Source organism: Acanthochromis polyacanthus, chromosome 12 (assembly GCF_021347895.1).
Source record: "Acanthochromis polyacanthus isolate Apoly-LR-REF ecotype Palm Island chromosome 12, KAUST_Apoly_ChrSc, whole genome shotgun sequence".
NCBI lineage: Eukaryota > Metazoa > Chordata > Actinopteri > Pomacentridae > Acanthochromis > Acanthochromis polyacanthus.
The window spans coordinates 22093648-22120995 of NC_067124.1; the positions used below are offsets into that span (position 1 = coordinate 22093648).

Genomic DNA, 27348 nt, shown 5'->3' on the forward strand with positions numbered 1-27348 from the left:
ACAGCTGTATTGTGTGTGTATATGAGTGTGTTGGTGTGTGGGCCTGTGTGGACATGTGGACTCGTTAGCAGCGTGGACGTTTGTGTACTGGGGGGGATGTGGCTGAGGGGGTTAGCAGGGACTGGATGTCAGCCTAGCTTCTCACCATCCAGTTATTCTGGCTCCTAGCCCACTGTGTACAGTGTGACTGTGTTGTGTTGCAAAGCAGCGGAGTGGAATGAGTTCACATTGCTGGGATGTTTCTGCAAAATACGCAGATGCTAAGAAAGGCATGTTAATTCTTGGTGTGTTGTATAAAGGTTATTTGACTTACTGGTCCATGTGCACTATAACAATGCAGCATAGCACTGATACCTCTCTTTCTGAAAGGTATCACTCAGCTTTGTTTACAGTTGATAAAGCTAAGATTTACCCTTCTCTGTGCCACTCATTTTCCACTGATACAAAGTAACCTTCAAAGCAACCTATTTATTGTCACCGGTTGCACATAACATGGATTTGAATATGAATGTGTGTCTAGTTGCCCTAATATAATTACTCATGAAAGGCTGATAATTTCAAAATACTTGTAATATTGTGTTGAAAGCACACAGCCAGCAGTGGATGAGGATCATATTGAACATGTTCAGAAAAATGCTGAGTCTCAGGTTTATTCTAAGGACCAGTGACACCAGGAAAGCATTTTAGTCTTCACTGGTATGTTGTATATGTGCAAAAGGCACCAAGAACAGCTGACTTGTTTGAAACAGATTGGCCACCTTTCATAAGAGGTGTATGTACAAATGAAGTATGACCATCCGACCACAGAAGTGCCACACAGCAAAGTGGAGTGTATGTGGCATGTTCATGAACAGCATAAAAGTGAATTATGTTGCAGGAAGCATAGGTTGAGGTTTCGTGTCGTATTCATGCCATGACACAATATTACTTTTGGAATACAGTGTAAATTATACCAATTACAGCTGAACACAGCGGCTGTTCTTTCGACCAATAAGAGCCATCCAGGAGCCTGCAGTGTTGCATCATATTAATACACAGATTTTAGATGTTACTTTCAAATAGAATATTGGCAACCTTCAAATATGTTATCTTCTTTCAATCTATATTTTTCCAATAATTTAAATTAATTTACTTTATGAATATTATCTCTGAAAACAAGAAGAAACATGCAAATGATTTGTAACATTCACACAGTTTTATTGCAAACAGCTTCATACTGCTTAACCTGTGACTGCATTTCGCTTGTTGATAATTGCTTTGTTAATGACACGTCTACATTTCCTCTGGGTATCTTTTTCATTGGCAGTAAATAAAAAGTAATAATCCATCACTACACTGAGGTTATAGAACAAATTATTTCTCCCACTATAAAGGGTAACGGGGGTGCTTAAACTTCTCTTGCAGCAGGATGCATTAGATCCAGAGTTTCAATGGCACTGCTCATCCACACATTTCTACAGTTTTTAGGGTTTTTGCAGTTTCACCAAAATACACTAATGGAGTCATTTTGACTGTGGTCACAGAAATATTTTCAGGCTTTTTGCCAGCTTTTATTATGTGGATGTACAGGCTCAAGAAATGAGAACATACTGATAGACAGGGGGAGGATTAAATCTATTCTCTTCTGTTTGTTAAGGCATGTCCTTCCTGTAATTATCTAAAAGTGCACACACACACGCTCACACGCAGTGCATCAACATGGGGAAATTTCCTTGCACTCTTATGTTGACTAGGCAGAGAATCAATAAAAATGTAATCTATGGATTTACAGTTGCAGTTTCACTATTTGTCACAGGCAAATATAACACGTCATCCATCAGCAGTCGGAGTCATTGCTTCTCAGTCTTGGTCCTGATTGGCATTTTGTGTCTGGTTTTGCAGAATTTGTATGTTTATGTAAACTCTTGTTGGCATGCTTGCGTCTTTATAGTTGTATAGCATACCAAGCCTGGAGAGTGATCATTTCGACTGTCAAGGTCTTAGTCGTCATATTATAACATTGCTTTTGTGTCTTGAATATTCAGTTTTCAGTAATTACTAAATAAGCTGCCTTTGTGTCTCTTACCTTTACGGGTACCTGTGTGTAACTTGAACCTGAACCTGCTGATGACTGTTTTGTCTGTAAAGGAAGAAAAGCTGATTGTGGGGAAGGTATCTGATGCGTGGCTGAATGATCAGGGTCAGGTTGGCTATTCAGAAAATCCTGGAAAACCCATCTGTGTCACATGCCTGTTGGATTTTTCTCAGCATGTTGCTTGCTATGTGCATGATGTTACAATGTCCCATCAGTAAGCAGTAATCAGAGTAGATGGATGCTGTGAGTTTTCTTAAGCTGCAGTTTTTTGATAGTCACTATCAAAAAGCAAATCCAACTATATTCCATAAAAGCAAAAATCTTTTCCTTCTCACCAAATGGAGAACTGATTCTTAAAGACATTTATTGTCTCTCAGTAACCATCCTAACACAGGAAACCCAAATATCCCAAGATTTCATCAGCAAGATTTGCAGGAAGCTAAAGAATGCAGAGGCAGGACGAGCCAAATACCACAGTGACAATGCTGGTGTTTTGATTAGAGCTGTACATCTCGTTTGTTTTGATGCCTGTTTGCATCTTGTCAGATTGCAACCATCAGCACACACAGGAGTAACTGCAGGTGTTGGATTAGCTGGTGCAATGGGGCACTTTTTTGGAGGTTTGGCCTCGAAGATTGCTGTTTCTGTGTCAGTAATAATTTGTTTATTTGAAAGTGGAAGCTTGTTAGTTTGTCTCTGATTTGAAAAACATCCAGAAATGCATGTGCCTGTGTTTGCGTAGAATGCCAGAAATACTAACTGTCAGTGTAATATGGGAAATAAAAGCCCATTCTTCCGGTATTTCTGTACGTCACCACAGCTACAAATTACTGTATGTCTCTGTGTGGTTTTCATACTGAAACAAAACTAAGTGTGTGGAATAGTGGGTGGAATTCCAGTACTTTACTCCTGGTGTGTGAGTGTGTTTTCTTCTTTCTTTTTCTATCTTTGCTGTACGACTCCATCATTTTTTACTGTAGTTCGTCCACTGCAGAATCCAGAAGCAGGATGCTCACATGTGTGTTTCTCTTCCTGTGGTGCTTCTCTGACTCACACTGAATGGAAGCCAGTTCCAAGAGGCAGATGAAAGTTGGAAAACACCAACTCTGCCCGCTCTATAATCCTGCCACTCCCTGCTATCCTTCTCCTACTCGCCAACTTCCCCAGGACCATCTTGGCACAGAAAAATATCCTCTTAGTAATGAAGACCCTCTTGTAGTTTGTGTCAAGAGTGTCTTGAGTGAGCCCTGCCCTGAAATGCACTGAATTTGGACTCCTATTAATCTGTGGTAGACACCCCTTTTCTGTAGCTTTAATGAAGACTTACCGTCATATAAGTCTTCCTTCTCTTTGTCACTGGTATGTGTGAAATTGGACGTACCTCACAAGTTTCACCGAGGGCCCCAAGGGAATTACCATTACAAAGTTTGTGTGCCCATGGTTTTGTGTGAGAGTGACAGCCGTGGCAGGAATTCCAGACTTTCCTCTCTTTTCAGCATTTTATCCAAGCTGGCTATTTCAAACAAGGGGCCTTCACCGTCCACAGCCCACCAGAGGAGTAACCGAAAAATGGAGCAGGACAGAAAGCACTAACTTCCAAAGCCCAGCTGTAAATAAACAAGCCCATGTTGTCTGTGAAAATGTCGCAGACGGATTCTGTTTAGTTGTGGGGAGTTTTTTTTTTTTTTTTTTTTAAACTTCCTTTCAGCAGGGTGCTCAACCCCAGAATCACCCACACATGTGGGCCTATGAGTCAAACCGGTGATGAATCACACTAAAGCATGACTCTCATTTATCAATGACACATTAGGAACTTTTTTTTTTTTTGATAGACTGAAAATGAAGCTGGAAAAAAAAGGCCATGCGGGTTGGGAAGGGGGCATAAACAAAGAAACACAAGCCATTCAAGCAAGTAAGTCTCACTGGGGTTTTTGTGTAAAAGCAGCTGCTCCAGAATGCACGATAGCATCATGAATTTAATCCAAACACTGTATTGGCAGGTCAGCAAAACCGTTTGTTTTCTCAAGTGTGATGTGGAAGGCAAGCCTAAGCAGACCCAAAAATAGCTCTGACATGAGTGTGACACATTAAGTTGAACAGAGCTCACTGTTTCTGGATCAAAGTGACTCACGTCTAAAGCATCTCTTGGTCTTTGTATGAGTGCATTTGCAGTGCCACAGTTTTAGTAGAACCAATGTGTCATATGAAAGTAGATTTTCTAGTGCATTTTCTGTTGTGTCAGTGCTAGAAAACTACCGTTCATTAGTGGTGTTGTCTTATATTGCAGCAAGCAGTTCCAAGAGCAACTGTGCAGTGGTTTATTTTTATTTTTTTAAGCATTTGCATCATATTTTTCCTGCTTGTTCTTGAATTGTAAAATCCTATTGGAGACTGCATCATCTGAAAATTTTACATCACAAAATGCAATTTTTATTTGTACCACATTTTCATGGAAAATCTTTTTTTTTTTTTCTGTATTTGTCTATGAAGATGTTTATACCATTATTTGGATCAGAATTGTTTTATTATCAACATTTTTCTTCTTTCATAAATTAGTTTTATTGCAATCAAGACTACTTTATTTGGCGATTCATGCACTTCCTGTTTCAGATGTGGCAAATATTTTAAATGTTGTTTACTTGCGCCCGAGCACATTACAAAGCGTGTGTGTGTGTGTGTGTGTGTGTGTGTGTGTGTGTGTGTGTGTGTGTGTGTGTGTGTGTGTGTGTGTATTTTTTCTGATCATGACCATTACTCATTTTTAAACTGACATTCCCCCTTGATACATCTGTATCATCTCTGTACTTCTCCCAAAAAAACAGGTCAAGTTTGCAGTCAATGTTACGTGGATATGTGACAGTATGGATTCTTAAAGAGTGCACTTAGTGTTTGCATTGTATGATGTTACAAATGTCAGTCAGATGTGTTTATTTTTGGGGTCTCCCCTATACACCACCTTATCTTGACATTTGAAGTTTTAATGTTTATTTCTATCTACCATCAGACACTCGAACCTTGTCATACTATGTTAAAACCAGCACCAACAAAGCACTGACTGAGAATTTTAAAAACTGAAACGGTACAGTACCCTTTTAAGTCATGAAGGATTCACTTTCTTTTTTTGGCTATAGGCCTTGGCTCTTTTTTTTTCATCATATTTGAGTGTAAAATTGTAATACCTGCTGAGTTAGGATATTGTAACATATATATTTAAACAGTAAGAAATGCTGGAACGGAAAGTAGAAGTATAAAATGAAGAAGACACCATTAAACATGTATATACTGTGTCTGTGGTGCTCTGATATCATTCAGTATGCTGATCAGTGTTCTTAGCTTTATTTATTATTACATTTCCTTAACTGCTCATTGCATGTATTTATTCACACATCCTCATCTTAAGGGACCTGAGTCGGCGCTACACAAAATGTTCTTTTATTTATCCTCCCCTTCTTGCTCTTCTCTTAGGAGCCGTTGGGGCCCAGTCCCTGTTCTCCATGCCTCGGCGGCCTGGCTATGGCACCATGGGGAAGCCAATCAAGCTGCTGGCCAACTGCTTCCAGGTGGAGATCCCCAAGATGGATGTCTACCTCTACGAGGTGGACATCAAGCCTGACAAGTGCCCACGGCGAGTCAACAGGTGGGATGGATCCTGTTGCTGCTATCTGTAAAATCTCTAATATTTACATTACATTAGATGTAGGCGATATCTAATAGTGAGCAGCTTGCAGTCCAAGACAACAGAAGAGTTCAGTGGCTCGTTAAAGGATAATTAACAGTTGATCAGCACATTAGACCTTTGATACATGGATCATGAATAGGTTGATGATTTGACAGCTTAAACATTCTTTCTGAAAACATGTCAGTATTTCCTAAGATACAATCCAAATGAAAATCAGTTCCATGTTGTTGTTCCAGGGAGGTGGTTGACTCAATGGTGCAGCACTTCAAGGTGACAATCTTTGGGGATCGCAGGCCAGTCTACGATGGAAAGAAAAGTCTGTACACAGCCAACCCACTGCCTGTGGCGCCGACGGGGGTGAGATGGAAACAAAGACACAAATTAACTGAATGAACATTTCTTTTAATGTAAACCATGTACATGCACACAGACATATTCACAACTGTTCATTATTACCTTTAAGTGAAAAATACTGTATTTCTGCCAGCACATGACATCATCTATATTCTTCCTATTTTGTCCCACAGGTGGACCTGGATGTCACACTACCTGGTGAGGGAGGGAAAGATCGACCTTTCAAAGTTTCCATCAAGTTTGTGTCTCTGGTCAGCTGGCACATGCTCCATGAGGTGCTGACTGGACGCAGCATGCCTGAGCCCCTTGAGTTGGACAAGCCCATCAGCACCAACCCTGTACACGCAGTAGACGTTGTGCTGCGACACCTGCCCTCCATGAAGTGAGCTGCTGAGCTACTTTTGATGAAAGCCAGGACCTTAAAGAGATCTTTGTTTTATCTGTAAATCATTAGCACATACTATTAAAGAATGAGCTTTCTTCAACATCCTATTCATACTTCCTGAATTTCCCCACCTCCATCTTCAGTCACCAAACATTAAGTCAAAAGATGAAAAAATCAAACACATTGTAAAATGGATTCCTCCGATGCTCATAGTAAATATTTGTGTTGTGTTAGTGGCACCAATATCAGCACTCTTACCCCAGCGGAAATCAAACCCAGCTTACATGGACTCTCACAATGCGCCGTAATACCTTCCCCTCAATATCTGTTTCTTCAGGTTCAGCAAGTTGAACGCAATATTGCCAGAGCTTTAATGAAAATCTCTCTCACACAGCATTATTAAAAAGCGGTTATGTCGACACCTTTCATTTAGCACTGCTCACAGGAGCTGGGAGCTCACATTGTCGCGTTTGACACATTGTCTATGTAGGATTTGCTAAGAAAAATGTTGCCTATTTTATAACAGGTAATGTGTCTTTTGGACAGAGTAATGAGAATGTGATGGATCCAGGCAGTGCCGCCTCCCTCTCATTTCACTGATGTAGTTTCTACTGTTTAAGAGCAGCTGTAAACACAGACTCACTGACCTGCATTCTCAGTCCAGGATGCGTCAATTAATCATACGTCTCCTGTCATCCTCTGTACCCTTTATGCGCTTGCACCTTCTTACTTAAACCTCTTTGCACCTTACTACTATTTACTATTTTTTCCTCTATCTAGGTACACTCCAGTAGGTCGGTCCTTCTTCTCAGCTCCGGAGGGCTATGACCATCCTCTGGGAGGTGGGAGAGAGGTTTGGTTTGGCTTCCACCAGTCTGTGCGCCCAGCCATGTGGAAGATGATGCTTAACATTGATGGTGAGGAGCAAACTCCGCTGTTTACCTTGCATTCATTTTTAGCCGCTTATTGCCGAACACTGTAAGAAATACGGAGATATATGATGTAAATAAAGGTATCCATTTTGAGAAGTATTCCAATATGCACAGAATTCCCAAAGTTTCCTTTGTAATCCAATCTTTGTTTTATAAACTGAAAATAAAAACGTCGTCTTGTGTACAGTCACACAGAAATTGATTTTGCTGTTCCTCTGTCGCAGCTGGGGAAATGAGATTTTAATAATTAAACAGATAGATTGCCATGACATGGAGCCGCCATGATGCAGACTATTTTTAGAGATTTGCATGTGATCAATTTACTTACGGAGATGTTTTACTAGAAGAAATGCAATAGCTGTATTTAACAGAAATCTAACCTGATATTGCCAGTCAGACTGTGTCATTGGATCTGCAGGACTATCCAGGTTTTGGTTTTGGTGGTGTGCTGGGGCACCAAGTAATTTTAAGAAGCAGCACTCCTTCTGTGGACTAAAGAGTGAACTCTCAGATATAATTGCCTTTTGTTTTTATTTGTCAGAACTGAGTGAGTTCTGCTGGATGGGAACTGGTTTATTTTTTGAGGAGAAGAGTTCAAGACCTTGTTTGGCAAGTGTCTCTAGCTTCAGCAACAGGAGAACTCTGATTTGGTAACCTGACATAGTGCACTACAATTTCAAACTGTTATTATTGATGGGAAATATATGAGAGTAGAGGTGGTTGAGAATGTGTTTTGCCATATGCACGCTGCAAGAAGCTGTTAGAGACCAAGCCTGAGCTGCTGACAAGAGAGAGAGAAAGTATGTGTGTGTGAGAGAGAGAGTGTGTTTAAGGAACACAGAGGAAGGTGGGTTCATTGCTGGATGGGAACTGACTGGTTTGTTGCTGTGGAGACCGGGGGCAGCTTGTGTATGTGTGCGTATTTGTATGAGGGAGACTGGTGGGTGTTGCTGAGGTCAGGAGGGTAGCTGTGTGGAGTATTTCCTTGAGATGGCTTTTGTTTTTCTGCAAGTGCTTGAAGCCTCTGTCTCTTTTTGAGTCTTTGCCTCGCTACTCTCAGATTTTCTTTGTCTTATTTTCCCGCCCTCTCGTCCTTTGGAAATCCTACTGCTGCCTGAAGTCTCTCGTCTGCTCTCCATCAACAAACCAGAACTCCAACTGTTTGCAAAGCTTTCAGTACGGCATTGTGTGCTGGCAAAGCAGAATAGTGAACCTATTTAAATGCTTTAGCATGAAGGCAACAAACACTGCCTCCCACACTCTGTATCATGGATAATGAAAAGCGTGTATATCAAACAATTGTAATTACGAAGAAACGAAACCTTTTAAATGTTGCATTTACATGAGTGACTCAGACAGTTTTACACGCACAGAAATGAAACCGCAATGCGTGGGGAACACAATGAGGAGTAGCGTCACTTCCTGTCTGTGATGAAAGACTCTCATGCCTCACATAGACACTGCATCTACAGTGCAGTCTGCCTTCTTGTTATGGAATCACTCAGATGTGCGCTTGCAATGATTTCAGAGAATTTTTGTTTACGTCACAGCAGCTGAGCTGGGGTACTCGTCATCAATTTCCCCAACCTCATTACTGCACTCTCCTTGTCTGTCTATGACCAGTTTTGGATTTTCTTGCTCCATATTGTCATACCTTTTTCCTCTAACCTTTAATGTCTCTTTGATGTTGCGTGCCCTGCTTTGTCATCTGGTGCTTCAATCTTTCAATTTAATGAGAAAGCATTGTATCAGAAAAAACAGATCCTGCCCATTTTTGAAAATTTGAGAATCTTCACATCTCCTGCTGCATGACTTGCACTTCCTCTATTCAGTCAGGTTTTCTGCTACATATATATAACATTGTGGTCTTACTACGCACACATGGAATATACCTCTTAGACTTTCATTCAACAGCATACATTCTGTCCCTGTGTTAAAACTCATCTGGTATTCTTGCGTCACCTTTGTGTCTCGCAGCAGCGGTCAGTTTTTCCTGTGAAATTGTCCTTAATGACTGGTGTTTATGTTTTGCCTTGCAGTGTCTGCCACCGCCTTCTACAAAGCCCAGCCAGTCATCCAGTTCATGTGTGAAGTGCTGGATATCCACAACATTGATGAGCAGCCTCGTCCTCTCACAGACTCGCACCGGGTCAAATTCACCAAAGAAATCAAAGGTGACGCGTTTGTCATAAGGTGGTGCCTGGATAAGAAAAACAGGGTTCAATCAGATGTGTGAAAGTGTGTGTGTGGGCATGGAAACGGTTTGAGCAAGAACAGAAAGAGAGCATTTCACAGCCATTCTCTCCCTCACACACACACACACACACACACACACACACACACACACACGAAGACATTGTTAACGCTACTCCGACACTTTATATTATTCACCAGGTTTGAAGGTGGAGGTGACGCACTGTGGAACCATGCGGAGGAAGTACCGTGTCTGCAACGTGACCCGTCGGCCTGCCAGCCATCAAACGTGAGTCAGCCTCCAGGCGGGCGAGGGAACCGGAGACTCTGGGCGAAGTGTGCGGATGGGATTGGGAGGTGGGGGGAGGGAACGCGCACCAAAGAGGATGCGATCACCAATTCACTACCAAACACACCAGATAATGGCTGACTCACCTGACAACCATGCAGTCAACATTAGTCATCCATTAGTGGCGTAGCTGTGTGGTTGTTGCTGCTCAGTCTTTCAAAGTAGAATTGTGCCATGTGGTATGGCTACACTTGTATTTAGACAAATAACCTTTTAACTATCATTAAGTGATCCAGTTATCACATAAAAAAATGACTTAAAAACCATTGTTCATCATCCTAATCCTTTGCTTTTGCCCCTGGTCTGATTGCGTGTCATGCAATACAAAGTTCTGACCTCATATGTATATATTCCTGACGAATGTAGTTATACTTGAAGCATATCCAAGTCAGCAAACTTATGTTATGTAAGAGATGCTAAACATTTGCGTAGGTTTGCATTATAAAACAAACAGCTTGCATCACCACTTTCCATCTGGAGATTTTATATTCTCACACATGAAGCAGATTAAAATACAGAAATTAGAAACAAAAAAATTGCCTTAAAGTGATCTGTAGATTTGACATGTTTTTTTTTTTTTTCCTCTGCAGGTTCCCACTACAGTTGGAAAACGGTCAGACTGTAGAGCGTACTGTAGCCCAGTACTTCAGGGAGAAGTACAACCTGCAGCTCAAGTACCCACATTTGCCCTGTCTACAGGTGGGCCAGGAGCAAAAGCACACCTACCTGCCTCTGGAGGTGAGAGACAACAAGATGCTATTCCATTCAGTTATGGTGGCTGACATTAACCATATGTCGAGCATGATTAAATCTGCAGTGTATGGTCTGTTGGGCAGCTAGCAGGTGTGCTTCTGTATCGGCTCTATAAATAGATGCCGAGCAGCTGTAGAAAGAGCTCAAGTGTGCACAAGAAATCATTTTCTGGCTAAACAAGTACTAAAATAATACAGAAAAAAAATATGTTCAAGCTTTGGCTTTTGCTTCCTTTCAGGTGTGTAACATTGTAGCTGGTCAACGGTGCATTAAGAAGCTGACAGATAATCAGACCTCCACGATGATCAAAGCCACAGCTCGTTCTGCACCTGACCGACAGGAGGAGATCAGCAGGCTGGTGAGTACTGGACACATGTTTGAAAGCAAGGGCTCCTATTGCTACTGCAAACAGTGTTTAAATACTAAAATAAAAATAAAAGATATTGGTTAGTTAAGTTCAAAAATTCTTTCACCAGTTTCTTATTCTAAATATACAGTACTGATATTAATTTGCTCACATGTTTAACATTTATTTTTGAATGAATATGCACTTTAAAATTGATCAAATTGTTCATTTAAAATATATTTTATATATACCGGGCTTTGCAAAAGTTCTGTTACACTTGCAAAATGAACACAAAGATTTTTTTTGGTGCAATAAGATAATTTTTTATTTTCCAAATATTTCAATATATGTGTTAATGATAATATTAATCAGAAATGTGGCCACCCAGAAGTTTTATCTTATTGCACCAGAAAATCTTTGTGTTCATTTTCGTGAATGTCTCAACAAGTGTAACAGAACTTTTGCAAAGCCCGGTACATCGCATGAGGATGCAGTTTAAGACATAATGCCACCAAGAATGCAGAATTCAGGGATAGAATGTCCTAGTAAACAGAAATATAATATACACAGGTTATCTAGTCTAAAATTATGGACCTTATCAAATATGTTAACTGTACTGAGTAACAATTCTATACAACTGAGATGTTACTCAGCTTGTCAACACTTTGGCCGTGTTGTGTTGGTTGCTGTACTGCTTATCTTTATATCAAATTGCTGGTTTTATAATCACCTCACCCACATTCTCATTTTATGTTGTTAACAGAGGCATGTCGGCATGCTTCTTCATAGCGTTTGGCAATTATAGTGCAGACCGACTTCGGGTCAACAACATGCCACAGCCGTAATGGGTTTAATGTGAAGCTGCTGCAGCGTCTGCATCCTTTTGTTTATGGACAGACTGACAAACTGTAAACTCGCTGTCTCTGGCCCCCATCAGATTAGCAAAGCACATTTAATACCTGTTTTTGCCTTAATAAACCATCCTTATCTGTTCACTCTGGAGCAAAAAGACTGGGCTAGCATACAGGAAATCACTGTGCTGGTGTTTTCATTTACAAGCACCATTACTTGAAACTGACAGGGAAATGTGGGTGGAATAGCAGAGACTGAAAGTCATGAAAGGACAGCACAAGCAGATAAGCTGTGTCTGTGAGAACCACACAATGAAATCTGTAATAGATCTGGATGTTGTGCCAGTTAAGCTGATCTTGTGCTCTGTATGCTTGAAGTCACGTTGGACTAATGTGCTCACCCCTACAATTCAACATGTCTGAAACCTACCATGGCATTTTTATACCATTTATTTTATATTCTTAAGCAGTAAACATTGTTACAGTTTTGTTCCTTTCAGATTGAACGCAGCCAGCTATTTTCACTTCTTTCCACTCATCTGCTGTATTTAAACTTACAGTTCATGGACAAACATGAGAGTGGTGTTCTATTGTTACTTGTGGCAGGAAAGCAAATAAGTAAAATGAGGAGCTATTCCTTCAAATAAAATAAACCACAAACGAGTGCGTAGGTAGCAGAGACTTAAGGCATGCTTGGCCGTAAACTATACTTACACTTCTGCACTGTCTTTTGGTCATGCTGCCATAACAGTCCTCTGCCTGAACCTGTGCCTAATTCTCTCACCCCTTTTTTCCCTGCAGGTGCGCAGTGCCAACTATGAGGCAGACCCTTTTGTGCAGGAATTCCAGTTCAAAGTGCGCGACGAGATGGCCCACGTGACGGGGCGAGTGCTACCCGCCCCCATGCTGCAGTACGGCGGCAGGGTGAGCACAGAGCACTTTATGGTACCCTTCCTTTAAATCACGCCCATTCTCTCTGTTTGTCTGACACGCTCTCCCCTTCCGCAGCCTTTATTCCACTGTCTCTTTGGGGGAACTAACTCATTGGCTTCTGTTTGTACTTCATGGTGTCAGTCTGTTTGGCTTCTGTGGTTGAGTCTCAATAGTGCTGCCTTTGCTTCCACCTTAAAAAAAAGTGTTCTTTTGGGGGGGGAAAGAGGTGACAGTTAGGACATTAAAAAAATGTGTCCATCTACCACAAGGATTATTTGGAATGCAATGAAAATATCCAATTCTTGATTGGCAAGCTTCTCACAAGCTAACAGGAAATGAGCTGTACATGTTCTACACAACAAGAGCATCTGGGGCATCTGCAACCTGGTCAAAACAGGGATGGAGACAGAAGAGCACCTCTCCAAACCCCCTGCCGCAATATTCAAGTGTGTCTACGTTGAAAAATACCAAATTTCACTTCAGTCTGGCAATACCCCTGGTACTTCTTATTCAATGTAAACTTTATTTTCTAAAACCAGTACGACCAACAAGTAACTGCTCTAATGCGTACACTACATGGCTCCGTGGGTTGACATCACCCCACCACTCCAGCCTGAACTTCAAGATAAAGCCTTGCCAGTGAGCAAATCTGAAAACACTGCCATGTGTTTAGTCTTCACTAGCAAAATTTAACAGCCCTCTCAATAGTAGTAGCATGTTTGCAGCCTGCTGCTTGGGTCATTCTTCCCTGGGCTGAAAAAAAGGGTAGACAGGCTTTTCTCCATAGATACTGAGATGCCTGTTGTCGTAATCCAGGTACGCACCAACGCGAGGAGAGTTGCAGTAGTTGGCCACCAGAATATGCCCGTCCTCATTGGCATACAGCTGGTCCTGAAGATAGAGCCAAAAACATTGCCAACAACTGCTTGAGATTGAATTTAAGAGGTTTTCAAAAAAATGAACAAATGAGCAGCTTATTGAGACTGAACTCCAGTATTGATTAACATCTGTCTGTTTATCTTCTTTGAGGAGACACACCTGTACATTTGGGTGTGTGTATTACAGAGAAATATGACACAGTGCACCTGGTGCTGCTTGTGATACACACACCAAACTACATTATCTGTACTCTTGAAAATACTGCATCACACTAGCTTTTCAAATACATTAAATGATCACGTTAAAACATTATATTCCTACTGTTGTTAATGATATCTTACATTTGTTGTTATTTGATGTTGAAGTAAAATGTTCTGTTGACATTTAAACCTTTTTACATATGCATGTTTCTTGGAGTGATTTTATGTCAAAGCGTGAATTTGTGTGCAGGCATGGAGTGAATGAAAGGTGCATGTTGTTAGTAACACTCAGACAGTGTTATGTGTGTGTGTGGTCGTGCGAACATTTGTTAGTCTACTTGGTCAAGTGTGAGTCTGTGTGGACAGTGTGAAAGTGAGTGTTTGCCCATATAATCATGAGTACATGTGTTGAGACTGCGATGTTGTTTCAGAACCGCACTGTAGCCACACCCAGCCACGGGGTGTGGGACATGAGGGGAAAGCAGTTCCACACTGGGGTGGAGATCAAGATGTGGGCCATTGCCTGCTTCGCCACACAGAGGCAGTGTCGGGAAGAAATCCTCAAGTGAGATCCTTTGCTAATATACTTTTTTTCTGTGGGGTTTTAAAACTCCTTTTTGTAGATTATTTTGCCACAGAGCTTGCAGTGATGATCATTTATGATATATATATATATATATATATATATATATGTTCTTCAAATCCTGTCTTTTCTGACTTTCTTGTTAAGCTGCCTAGATATTAGAGATGAGCTCATTTGGTTATTATTCATTGTTTGTTGTTGTCTCCTGAACTGCAAATTTGCATGAATTCATATTTTCTTATCAAAATAGCAACAAATAGAATGGCATCATCCTTCAGGGTGTTGTTATTGCTACATGAAGCCTGACTTTTTCATTGTGTGTTATCTTAATTTTACCACTTGATATTACATGAAAAAATAAATTTTCATCTGTAGCATCTGTAATTTCGAAACCCTAAATACCTGGTAATGTCAAAAATGAATCAGAAAGGATTCTGACAGCCGCGTGGGTAAATGCAGTGCCAGTACAACTATTCAAGCTGGAATTTTAAGTACTCAGCCAGGATTTCTCAACCCCAAGACTTTCCAAATGGAAGTCTTGTTCACCCTTTGCTCTCTCTCATTCCTCATGTAGGGGTTTCACAGACCAGCTTCGTAAAATCTCTAAGGACGCTGGGATGCCCATCCAGGGCCAGCCATGCTTCTGTAAATACGCCCAGGGAGCGGACAGCGTGGAGCCCATGTTCAGACACCTGAAAAACACCTACGCCGGACTTCAGCTCATCATCGTCATCCTGCCGGGAAAGACTCCAGTCTACGGTTAGAAAACTGCTTGGAAACACATAATATCTTGGAGTAGAGAGATACATTTCTGTCTAAGACACTAATGCTGTTCTGGGACTGAATGCAATTTACTCTTCTTCAGTGTTTCAGTGAAGGGAGCACTGCACTCAGTATGGGAGAAATACAATCTGCTTCAGTTGTTTATTATATTTGTGTATTTTCATTAGACTGTGACGTTTTAAATCAAAAGGAAAACTTTCCATATTAAGTGCTAGAATTTTACAACAATATCATAAGATCTATACAACTGTTTTAAAAATAAATAAAGTTGCAAAACAGTTTGGGTTATTATTTTTTTAATGATCACTCTTTTTGCTCACATCTTTTAACCACCTATAGCGGAGGTAAAGCGTGTGGGAGACACCCTCTTGGGCATGGCAACTCAGTGTGTTCAGGTTAAGAACGTGGTGAAAACGTCACCTCAGACCCTCTCCAACCTCTGCCTCAAGATCAACGTAAAGCTGGGAGGCATCAACAACATCCTGGTGCCTCACCAACGGTAAGCCATGCTCTCTCTCTCATCACATATGTCACATCCATATCTAGTAATGCTTGTTTGAAATTCAGTGAATTGTTCAGTTTGTTTAAGAGTCTTAATAAGACGTTGGTTATATGACATTATGTACATTGTTATGCAGTGTGTTGTAACTAATGTCTTTGCTATGTTTTTCAATTTACAGGCCATCAGTATTTCAGCAGCCAGTTATCTTCTTGGGAGCAGATGTTACTCATCCGCCAGCTGGAGATGGGAAGAAGCCTTCAATTGCAGCAGTTAGTTTATTCTATATTTCAACCTCACCTCTTCTGTTTGTTGAATTTATGATCTTATAAGTTTTGTCCTGATGTCGTTCCCCTTCACTCTTGATTGGGATTTTAATGAGATTTTTCTTTTTTTTTTTGTTTTCCTCTTCCTCCTCTAATCTTTTCTGTCACCTATTATCATTGCTCTTTACTGACTCCGTTTTTGCCCCTCGCTCTTCTCTTCCAGGTGGTAGGGAGTATGGACGCCCACCCCAGCAGGTATTGTGCCACTGTGCGAGTCCAGAGGCCCAGGCAGGAGGTTATCCAGGACCTGGCCTCCATGGTGCGGGAATTGCTCATCCAGTTCTATAAGTCGACCCGCTACAAGCCCACCAGGATCATTTTCTACAGGGATGGAGTTTCAGAAGGCCAGTTCAGACAGGTCAGCTTAAAGTTTTACTAAGAGAGGCAGTTTTAGTTAGTTAAATATCAGACACCAGCCAAAATTCCGTAGTGTTTGCGACATTTTTGCATTTTTTAGCGATTACTCGATTGTCTTTACTCTGTTTTCTGACTCTGAGTCATAATCTAGATATTTTAGACAGAGATGATACATTTGGGTAGTTTGGTTGCTTTTTTGCTGACTAAAAATGTACAAGCATATTCAAAAACTCATTTAAATCGGAGATGACAATGGGAAATGTTTTTTACAGTGGCAGACAATACTCCTGCATTACCCTGTATTTGAACTATTAAGTTATTTTTGCTACTGATTGACTAATAGGCCTACAGTTTAAAGAGCCATGTCAGCCACATGACAGTACAACATGAAACTAAATTGACATGAATAAGGACACAAGATTATACTGTAAAGTGTATGGAAGAAATAGTTTATAGGGTCTTCTTCAAGCAGAATTTTTCTTTTTCTTCTTCAGGTGCTGTATTATGAGCTGCTGGCCATCCGTGAGGCCTGTATCAGCCTGGAGAAGGAGTACCAGCCAGGCATCACTTACATTGTTGTGCAAAAACGCCACCATACACGCCTCTTCTGTGCCGACCGCAACGAGAGAGTGAGTCCCCAACACGCACAAACGCCACCTCATACACGCTATGACACAGTAATGGGCCCCATTGAAGTCAGTCCAGTGTGTTATATGTTAGTCCATATTCTGTTTTATGCTCTGTTTTAGCACATGAAGTACTGAAAATGGGCCTCTTTAATTACCTTTTGTTGTCAATCGGACTGTTCACCCTCTTAACCCCTGTAATTACATTCGATTAAAGCATTAGGGCCCAATGCACACTAAGAGCTCTGGAGTGGCACTCAAGGCCCCCCAGAGTAAGACCCAGCCGGTAACAACCTGATTTTCAGTGCAAGCACTCTCTCACGGAGCATTAGGCTCTCTGGGGTATTAGACTTTTAATTGGTTGATTGGGAGGCACTTGGTGAACCTTTGCCTGGGTCACTCTATCAACTAGTAATTTTTTTAATAATTAGAATTTTTACTCCCTGACATCACTTAATGCTTTAAAAGCTTTGCTCACCGCTGCTTTTTCCTGCCTCTGACGGACATCTTCCACTTTTTGTTTTAATCGTTTTTGTTTCAATGGTAAAAAATGAAAGAAAAAAGAAGTCGGAGGCATTAGCAGAGAGTGACGTTCATTTTGCTTTGTCAGGTTGGACGTAGTGGAAACATTCCTGCTGGTACTACCGTGGATACGGACATCACGCACCCCTACGAGTTTGACTTTTACCTCTGCAGTCACGCTGGAATACAGGTCTGATCAAACTCTTATCTTCTCTACCCAGAATTCTGCCTTTTTCAGCCTATTTCACCACACCTTAAATCTTAACACCTAAAGACTGTTTGCTTTTGCAGGACTGTGAATTATTTTAATATAACTAATGGACAGGATTTAAGAATAAAGCACTCGCATGAGAAAATTATTTCAAATTAGATTCTGACGAACTCATCTTTAACTCCTAAATTATCATTATGCTGTTGCAATTATTGTTTGTAAGATACTGATAAGGTGTATTTACAGTGATGTACACCATAGCTGATGGCATCTGGTTATTGTATTTTTAGGCAAAGGTTTAATTGTTTGACTGTGGTCATTTTATGTTTTTATCAGTTCAGTGTAGTTTTGTGATCTCCTGTTGTTTCCATGTTTTTTTTACATTTTATGTGAACCCACCAAAACAAATTCCCACTGACTATGTTAGAAATTGCAGTGGCCTATTCACTCTTAAACTTGAATCTAATCGCCATTCAAATGTGTCTTTTAATTCCCTACTCTCAGGGCACCAGTCGACCCTCCCACTACCATGTCCTGTGGGACGACAATTGTTTTACCGCCGATGAGTTCCAGCTGCTCACCTACCAGTTGTGCCACACCTACGTGCGCTGTACCCGCTCAGTCTCCATCCCTGCGCCAGCCTACTATGCCCACCTGGTGGCCTTCCGTGCACGCTACCATCTGGTGGACAAAGAACATGACAGGTGAGAAGAGCGAAACGATAGATTAGGCGAAGTTTTTCTTGTTTTACTCGCAGAATCTATCCACTTCTTTTTTTTTTTTTTTTTTGCGTGCTCGCCATTATCGTTTAGTGTTTGTTTCGTAACTGCTTCTATCGTCTTCATTCTGCAGCGCTGAGGGCAGCCATGTGTCTGGTCAGAGTAACGGTCGGGACCCCCAGGCGCTGGCCAAAGCTGTTCAGATTCACCACGACACCCTGAGGACCATGTACTTCGCCTGAGCTCCACCTCCCCTCCCCGACCATTGCCACCCTTCACACACACATGAAAACACACAGACACAACCATGCACGCCTGGCTTGCCAGTCAAGGAGTCCTCATAGGTGCAAGTCCCACCCCGCCCCCCAACATGCCTAGTCAATCCGGACCTGACACTGTGCAGAGGAAAGCAGGGAGGAGGGAGGGGAGGGGAGGGGGCATCCCCACACTGGACTGAGGATGCAAACGCTGCTTTAAAAACAAACAAGACAGAAACTCAGCACTATTATGCAATATTAAACCAGCCAACTAGTTTATTTCCACCCTTATCAGGCCCCCTTTTCATTGCCCCTCCTATCTGTTCTTCCCTGTTTGTCTTCTTGTGACCTAGTGGATGTTTTTGTTTTTCTTTTTACGTTTCCTTCGGCACAGTCTTTCGTGATAGTCTATTAATCTGCTCCTTTGCCATCTCTAGTACCTCAAGTCAGTTTGAGCAGCAGCACTTTTACATTCTGTCAGTTTTACTGTAGTTTGTCGTTGATTCGCACCAATTAAACTCTAACTCTCTGGTGTTATCTAGAGGTGTTGGGTTTATTTTGGATTCTAGTTTCATGGACCAGAGCGTCCTCCCAGTTGCCACTTTTATTTTCCCCTCTTGTTTCCACTCTTGTTCTGTCACTTTCCCCTAGTGTGTGGTATCACCGGTTACTTGTATGGAGCTACATGTTCTTTTGAGCACACTGCCACCTGTTGGCGACGAGGTATAAATGCCCCTAAAAGTCACAGCATGTAGTTGTTGTCATGTAAGACTTCGGATCAGTTTTGATTTACTTCTCACGGTTAGCTGTCACATTTGAACCGGGGCAGTTTATATTGGCTGATATATCAATTGCTGAATTGCAGCCATCTATGGATTTTATTTAAAGTATAACACTGTTGTTTGATTCTGGTTGTTACGTTTCTTCTATATTATGTCAAACATTTTACAATTCTAACTTTTAAAAATTACTTAATCACATAAGCTTTTGTTTTTAACCTTAGTAATCGTCGTGCATTCATTTCCCTCAGTGCTTTATTTTGCATTTCCCTCTTGAGCTCGAGATGGCGGGTAAATAGAGATTATGTTGATGGTTTCCTCTAGTGCAATAATCCATTGAACGAAGGGAAGTGAATTTTAGGGGACTTAGACGACTCGAAAGTACAGTTACATCTTTCATTTGGAAGCACGTGTCCTCGAAAGGAGTAACGTTTGCAAGACCCTTTCATGTGTTGCTCCTCTGTGAGTCGATTGATCAGCATGTTTTATGAGTTTGCCCTTGCTGTTGGGCAAAAATGGTGCAACTGCAGTTTAGGTGATTTTTCTTGTTTTTACTTGAACTGAAGGATTTTATGCGCCTCTGTGGTTTGAGAATACTTTTTGATCAGTGGGCATGACTTCAGAATTCCTGATCATCAGTTTGCTTCAAAGGCTGATTTTCTTAAGAATTAAGAATAACAAAGCTTTTCACCTGACAGCAGCAAAGCGGAGTACAAAGGCCATAAAGAGGTAGTATTCAAGTGCCTGGTGGAAGTTAAGTATATAATGGTCAAAAGCTGCTTGACTTATTATAGGGATCCTATTTCAGCGGAGTAAAAATGATCAAAAAGCATATTCCAACGAATGGACAGCATAAGATAGTTTGAAGCAAGAAAGTTTCACCCGATGCCTCTTATTCTTCTCAACAACCGTCTACTGACTTTTCTATACATCTCATTCAAATCAACCTAAGATCAATATATTTATTGTATTTGCCTATACAGCAGTGTTAGCTGTTGGCTTTGCTTCGGAGCAGCGTTCAAGCAAAGCAGGCCAAAGTTGTCTTTTTGCTTAATATTCACCAGACGTGGATCCAGCTGCTACAGTGTGTTTGGAACTAATGGGCCAGATTCATGGGCATGGAACCACACTTGTCATGAACTAATTCTTTCAATAACATTTTTCTTTCAATGGAAATCCTTAGTCCAAGACCAAGTGTAGCTCCTGCCCGTGTAGCTGGCCCAAAGTTGGGACTGGCTTCAGAACAGAGTCGAGGAGTCGAGTGGATGACCGACATTTGCTACAGATGTCCAGCCGACTGTTGATGTGAATCGTGTTTCTGGATTACTGTCGTCATGTAGCTCCTCTCATCCGCTGAAGGCCTGAAGCTTGTTCGGGGGGTGTTTTTAAAAAGTTATCTGCACTAAAAGAAGCATGTGTTTCGGGACTGAACACAAGCGTGGTGCTACTCTGTCTGAAATAGAATTTGAAGCTGAACCTCTATATGAGACTGTGTATGGGCAGATGGGTATGGTAGGAAAAAAAAAAAACGGTTAACCTCACTCTGAAGGACAGGAGAAGGATCCACTGCTACGGTTGGTGAAGGGAGGTATAGGTTTATGATTTCATGTGGGTTAGATCAGCATGGAGAACTTGTAAATGGTACAATGGCAGACGAGGTATAATGTAGGGTCCTGCCTCTGCTGTTGCATTTGACTGCCTTTCACAGGCTAGCCTTCCAGCGTGGAAGCCAGTGGGTTTGAGCCTTCATGATTTCACTAGTATCTGAAAGCCTTTTTTAAAAAGCCAGATCGAAAGTATATTTGTACATTTTAAATTATGTAATGCACACCACTTATTTTTGCTAACAGAAAAAAAATGTAGTCTAATTATTAATCTTAGTAATAAATGTATCATGATAAGTAATGGTTAAAAAGGTATAACAAAGTTTTATTATTGCAATAGACTGTTGACTTGTTCCTGTGTCACTGTATAACGTATAGTGTATGTGTGAACAGTGGTGGGGTTGTTCAAACTAGTGATGTGTGTTTGGACTGTCATACTGTTATTGATAGGGATGTGGACTCAAACCACCTCTTGCTTTGATGTTTGGAAAAAAAACTCGCAAGATGCTGAATGCTTATTTCTCTCCTTTATTTGTAGATGTTCATACAATTGGATGTTTGTCTTTGAGGAGAAAAAAGATTAACGTACTGTGCTCTGAAAGCCTTCGTATTAAGACATTACAACCCCATTGTGACAACGGTAGAGTAGATCGGTGGATATATTGAGCCTCTGCTCTTGAATGTTCTCGGGTTTCCTTCAACTGGTGCTGATGCCTGCTCCTTATCAAGAGGGAGAGTGAAAAGAAACGGGCAAGTGGTTTTGAAAGTCTTGGTGATTCATTTCAAAGTCATGTGTGATCAAAGAATAACATAACAAGGGGTAGTAGTTCTCCATTCCTTTGTGTTAAAGCCTTGGGGGATTTACGTCAGATTGCAGCCTCTGCTGCTTTCCTCAGACCGGGTCTCCTTATTCGAGCCACTTTGTGTGCACACAAATACAAAGAGTTGGCCTCTGAGTAAATCTGTGGTGTGACAAAGCCTGTAATCTTATTTTTGCTCCCCCCCCCTTCACTCCCAAACATTTACTCCCCTGTGCCAGAGGACTACATTCCATGGCAGTACAATTTCTCCCAATCCCCCTGGGAGGTTTAAGAAAGGTTAGAGCTGAAGGACAAAATAGTGGGATATAGTGTGATTCATTCAAGTGTGTGTGTGTGTGTTTTAGAAGGAATGAAAGCATTATGTGGCAGGTTATGTCGAAAGTTGAACGTGTTTGACGGGGATGGGGAGGATGATTGACTCACTATATCTCTGCTGTGTGTAATCGATGTACAGGTTGTGTGTGAACTCCACCCCTGAGGGCAGTTGAACACATGTTTACATAGCAGATGTGTTTGCCTTGCTTGCATTTGAAATGCCATCAGCTCTGCTTTGCAAATATTAGCTTGTAGAGAAGTAACCCAACATGAGCAAGACCATTTTGGGCCTGTGGAAGCGAACACTCGATGGGATACCAAGACAATATTTATTCGTCCAATTATTCCTCAACAGACACCGCGGGTGAAAACTCTTGTTTGCCCTCCCCATTTCATTTCAAATTTTAGATTTGTTTCACATATAAAGGTACGCAGAGCTCGCAGCTTGATGAGGAAAAAAACATGTTACCTAAAATCTTCAAACTGTCTTGCGAAGAATTAGTTAACCCCTACAGGTCAGCGTCTCCACTTTTCAATGGAAGTGAAGGTGTAATTCCATTTTGAGTAATCGATCAATGTCCCTGATTTTGGTTGGTCTCTATTTGCAGTGGAAAGTAGCAATGACGTGAGAAACAAAAAAGTCCACAGAAAGAAAGTGCCTTTCCTCTCGATGGTGCTGTAAATTGAAAGATAAAATGTAAAATCAAAGAAATAGAATCTCCTTTTCAAAAAACACATTGCAATGCGGGAATAGCTGCATTTTACACACACTCACTCACACACACACACACACACACTCTCTCATTGTACATGTTTGTTTTTTAGAGACGGCAATGCAAACTTGTGTTTCGTGTATTTAGACATTAAGCCTACATAGAAATAGAACATTATGCCAAGTATATGGCTGTGGTTGAGCTCTTGCTTCCTAGTGCATTTAGTGTCTTGGACCAATGGTGTTGTTGGTACAGTGGAATGTGCATTTGGGTGGGTTGGCGGGGGGTCGGGGAAGGGGTGGTTGGGGGTCATAGCTGACACTAGCGTGGTGTGACACAGCCCAGCCCACGAATGACAAACATAGCACAGCACTTTAGAGACTGCCACTCTCGCTCAGACACATAGCCAAGAGGTTTCAATCTCTGTCCCTCCAGTCCTCTTCGTCCTCTTGTCTGGGAGGAGGAGAGGATCCAAAGCCTCAGCGTAAACGAGGAATCGAAGGGATGTGTGTTACCAAACAAAGCAGTCTGTCATTAAAAGTGTGCCTCATGCTCTTGTGACTTTGTTGTTGGCTCGGTTGAGTCAGTCTGCTCTCGGGTGGCGGTATTCTCCCTGGAACTGCCACTCCACACTTTGTTACAGCTAGGGCTGGGTGTCAAAACACCATTCATCTCCCAGTTTTTTGTGGGTTTTTTTGGCATCAATAAGGCGCCGCAAGTTTTTGAAGAAAAGGCAGCCCACAACTTTTTACATCAGTAGATTTTTGCACTGACGAATATGGCATTTAGTTTTTTTTTTTCACTAAGAAAAGCAAAAGAAAAAAGCCTGAATGGCGGAAAATACTTTAATCTGTCGCGTAGTGAAGTGCGCTTTCATCCGAGTGTCATTTTACAGCAGGTACAGACATGAAACTAACAGAGCCAGTGTCAGTATTCAGACTTTTCTCACGATGCCCAGCCCTAGTAGCAGCCCATGGCATTCTTTCATCCTAGTGCAATGCCCTGCCATGTGTCTTGTCCCTGATGGAGGGAATGTGTGCCCAGCAGTATCCTTGTTGTGAGCCGGTAGGGTGTTGACTGAGAACCGAGGACGGTCTGTAGTTCTGTGGGTACCTTTTCAGTCCAGGGGGTGAAATCTTTCTATTACAAGAAATCTCAAAAAACACTGCACCTCACTTACCTTGGTATGCTGCATATGTTATACTACATGAAAGAAAACTGCAGATTGCTTTTATTATGACATATAATGCTTGAGTAATGCCTGATTGCGATATTCTTATACAGTAACTATTTTAGAGTCAAAATAAGTATAACTGTAAAAAATATTCTGTTTTGTCTTAACACTTATCCGACTTTGAAAAGTTGTTCTTGAGCCGACTTTTATTTTGTTGTCCTATTTAAATGTGTTGTTCTTTGAATATATATATGAAATATATATATGCGGAATATTTTATGGTGTATTTATTGAGAGTGCGTTTAAAGCGGCTGGAGTCTCCGCATCATTTTTGCAGCATGGTGGGGGCGGAGCCAGGAGGAAGAGGCCTTTTTTAGCCCCTCCCCCTCCATGTTGACGCCTTATCCTCCTAGACACGCAAGCACAACAATATGGAGGGGGGTGCGAGGTGGAGGAAAGAGGGGAGGCGGACTTGACTTGTGGCAGAGCGCGGTGTGTCGGGCGCTGGTTAATATCCACAGGTCGACTCTCCCTCCTCCTTTCCTTGATATTCTTTAGCCTCCACTCTTCTTTTAAAACCTGAGAAGGCCAAACGCCAACCCCCACATGTTGCAGCTCATCTCTGACGAAGGGAACCATTTCTGAACCACACTGACTTGAGTGTCGAATAGCTGACTTTTCATCCCAAGCTGCTAATTGGTACGTTAGCCATGTAAATTCCCCGAGCCAGTAAAGGGCAAGTGGAAGAGTGTAGAATATAACATTTTTGAAAGTGAAAAAAAAAACACGGCAGGGGAAAGAAGAAAAGACGTTGGAAAGGCAAAATTCTTTGGATTATGGTGAAAAATTTTAGTGTGTAGGCGTTGCTTCCTTCTTCTAATTGTCTCCTGTCAAGTTTTTTTTTTTTTTCTTCTTGTGCCAGAGTATTTTACAGCAGGAACAGGTCTCATTCCATAAGAAAAGACATGCCTCAGCCTTAAGTGCGTTCTTAAATAGTTGTCAGAAATCTATGTGACTTTGCAATGCCTGTGTTGGGCGGCCTACCAAGAAAACTAGCCTACGTACTTGATCTGCCTGATTCCCCAACCGGCATCCTCATCTCTTCTCACTTCCCATGTAAACCACTAACAGAACTTAGTGAACTCTGACGTACGAAACGAAGTGTAAGTTTTTGAGAATTGCTCCATCTCATTTGTACTGATGTCAGAACAGAAACCAGGTCAGGGTCAAATGGTATCTGGAAAGAATTCTTGGCATTTGTTTGAACCCGATGAGCAGTGCCTACTGCCTCAGGACAATGCAGATATCTTCTTAGAAATTGTGAATATGCTAATTTGACTTTTACACACTTGCCTGTGTTTTGTGTAAATTGGTTATCATCGTATTGTCGTTGATGGCGTATCCAAAGAACAGTATTTTCAGATACTTTTTGACCCAGGCCTGACTAGAACCAGGAGGTTCCCCAGCGTGCTGGATTTCAGAGACCTGTGCCTGTATAATGAACCAAGGATGAACTGTGTTGTGATGAACTGTTGTTTTTTTTTTTTCTTTTTTTAAAATTTCTGTTGGTTGTCCCTCACCCCATCAGAGGATCAGAGACATGGACCTTTTGAGTGTTGTCAATCCTGTTCCAAAGCTAGTAGACCCTCTGTCCTTTAAACTGAATCATTTTTTGGTTTCATACATGTTTACTGTAACGTTTACTCCCACGGCTATCAGATGTTTAACCTGTTTTCATGTCATTTGCATTCCAAACGACCTCAAACCAAATATTGCAGAAGAGATTAGGCTCCTGATGCCGGTTCATGTATACACATAATGGTTTTGAAGACAGATATTTGACAGCGGCCAAGGATTTGAAAACACTTCATTGTACTCTGTTCAAATAATCGTATTGTCAATGTAGCATCACTCCTGTGTCAGTCTTATTTCAATCTGAAGATCTTGGACTCTGATACCTCTGAGTGAGGCACCAGCAAACAGATGTATACATTGAACAGTGAACCTTCACCACCAGATGATCCATGTCTCAGTCTCTGTGTTTTGCAAAGGCTCTGTTGTACCAACAGCTCTATTCCTTTCAGTTTTAAATGTCTCTTTCTTTTGTAACTCTCTCTTATAGGTTTTTGGCCCTTTAGTGTTGCTTTGCTTCAGTTTGAAGTGCATCTTTGACTAATACTTGCAATAAAATGCTTTGCTTTATCGGAGTTGTCTCAGTGTTTGAAGTACAATATTTGGTGTAAAAAAAAAAGATGAAAAAAGTTGCAAGAAATATTTCATGTTATGCAACCAAATAGTACCACCACATACACTGTATTGCCAAAAGTATTCGCTCGCCCATCCAAATAATCAGAATCAGGTGTTCCAATCACTTCCATGGCCACAGGTGTATAAAACCAAGCACCTGGGCATGCAAACTGCTTTTACAAACATTTGTGAAAGAATGGGTCGCTCTCAGGAGCTCAGTGAATTCCAGCGTGGAACTGTGATAGGATGCCACCTGTGCAACAAATCCAGTCGTGACATTTCCTCCCTCCTAAATATTCCACAGTCAGCTGTATTATAAGAAAGTGGAAGTGTGTGGGAACGACAGCAGCTCAGCCACCAAGTGGCAGGCCACGTAAACTGACGGAGCGGAGTCATCGGATGTTGATGTACATGGTGCCAAGAGGTCGCCAACTTTCTGCAGATCAGTCGCTACAGACCTTCAAACTTCATGTGACCTTCAGATTAGCTCAAGAACAGCGCGCAGAGAGCTTCATGGAATGGGTTTCCATGGCCGAGCAGCTGCCTCCAAGCCATACATCACCAAGTGCAATGCAAAGCGTGGGATGCAGTGGTGCAAAAGCACGCCGCCACTGGACTCTAGACCAGTGGAGACACCTTCTCTGGAGTGACCAATCACGCTGCTCCATCTGGCAATCTGATGGACCAGTCTTAGTTTGTCGCTCTGAATGCTTCAGCACACCAAGACATTTTGGACAATTCCATGCTCCCAACTTTGTGGGAACAGTTTGGAGCTGGCCCCTTCCTCTTCCAACATGACTGTGCACCAGCACACAAAGCACGGTCCATAAAGACATGGATGGCAGAGTCTGGTGTGGATGAACTTGACTGGCCTGCGCAGAGTA

General features: G+C 41.6%; 1 protein-coding gene across 2 annotated transcripts in view; it reads left to right on the plus strand.

The window, feature by feature from the left end:
- The window catches only part of LOC110958794 (protein argonaute-3), a 33674-nt gene extending 7255 nt beyond the window's left edge, over positions 1–26419 (plus strand). The window contains exons 2-19 of one of the 2 annotated variants that reach the window (XM_022205490.2): positions 5540–5711; positions 5990–6110; positions 6281–6489; positions 7273–7409; positions 9464–9598; positions 9819–9906; positions 10557–10704; positions 10958–11077; positions 12718–12861; positions 14360–14493; positions 15086–15270; positions 15634–15793; positions 15975–16065; positions 16283–16477; positions 16971–17105; positions 17713–17814; positions 18340–18539; positions 18688–26419. In XM_022205490.2, the coding sequence (XP_022061182.1) occupies positions 5540–5711; positions 5990–6110; positions 6281–6489; positions 7273–7409; positions 9464–9598; positions 9819–9906; positions 10557–10704; positions 10958–11077; positions 12718–12861; positions 14360–14493; positions 15086–15270; positions 15634–15793; positions 15975–16065; positions 16283–16477; positions 16971–17105; positions 17713–17814; positions 18340–18539; positions 18688–18796 (2585 nt within the window). In that variant the 3' untranslated portion in view covers positions 18797–26419. The remainder of the gene's footprint in view (positions 1–5539; positions 5712–5989; positions 6111–6280; positions 6490–7272; positions 7410–9463; positions 9599–9818; positions 9907–10556; positions 10705–10957; positions 11078–12717; positions 12862–14359; positions 14494–15085; positions 15271–15633; positions 15794–15974; positions 16066–16282; positions 16478–16970; positions 17106–17712; positions 17815–18339; positions 18540–18687) is intronic. The other variant, XM_022205491.2, reaches the window with a different exon arrangement.
- Positions 26420–27348: the final 929 nt, after the last annotated feature.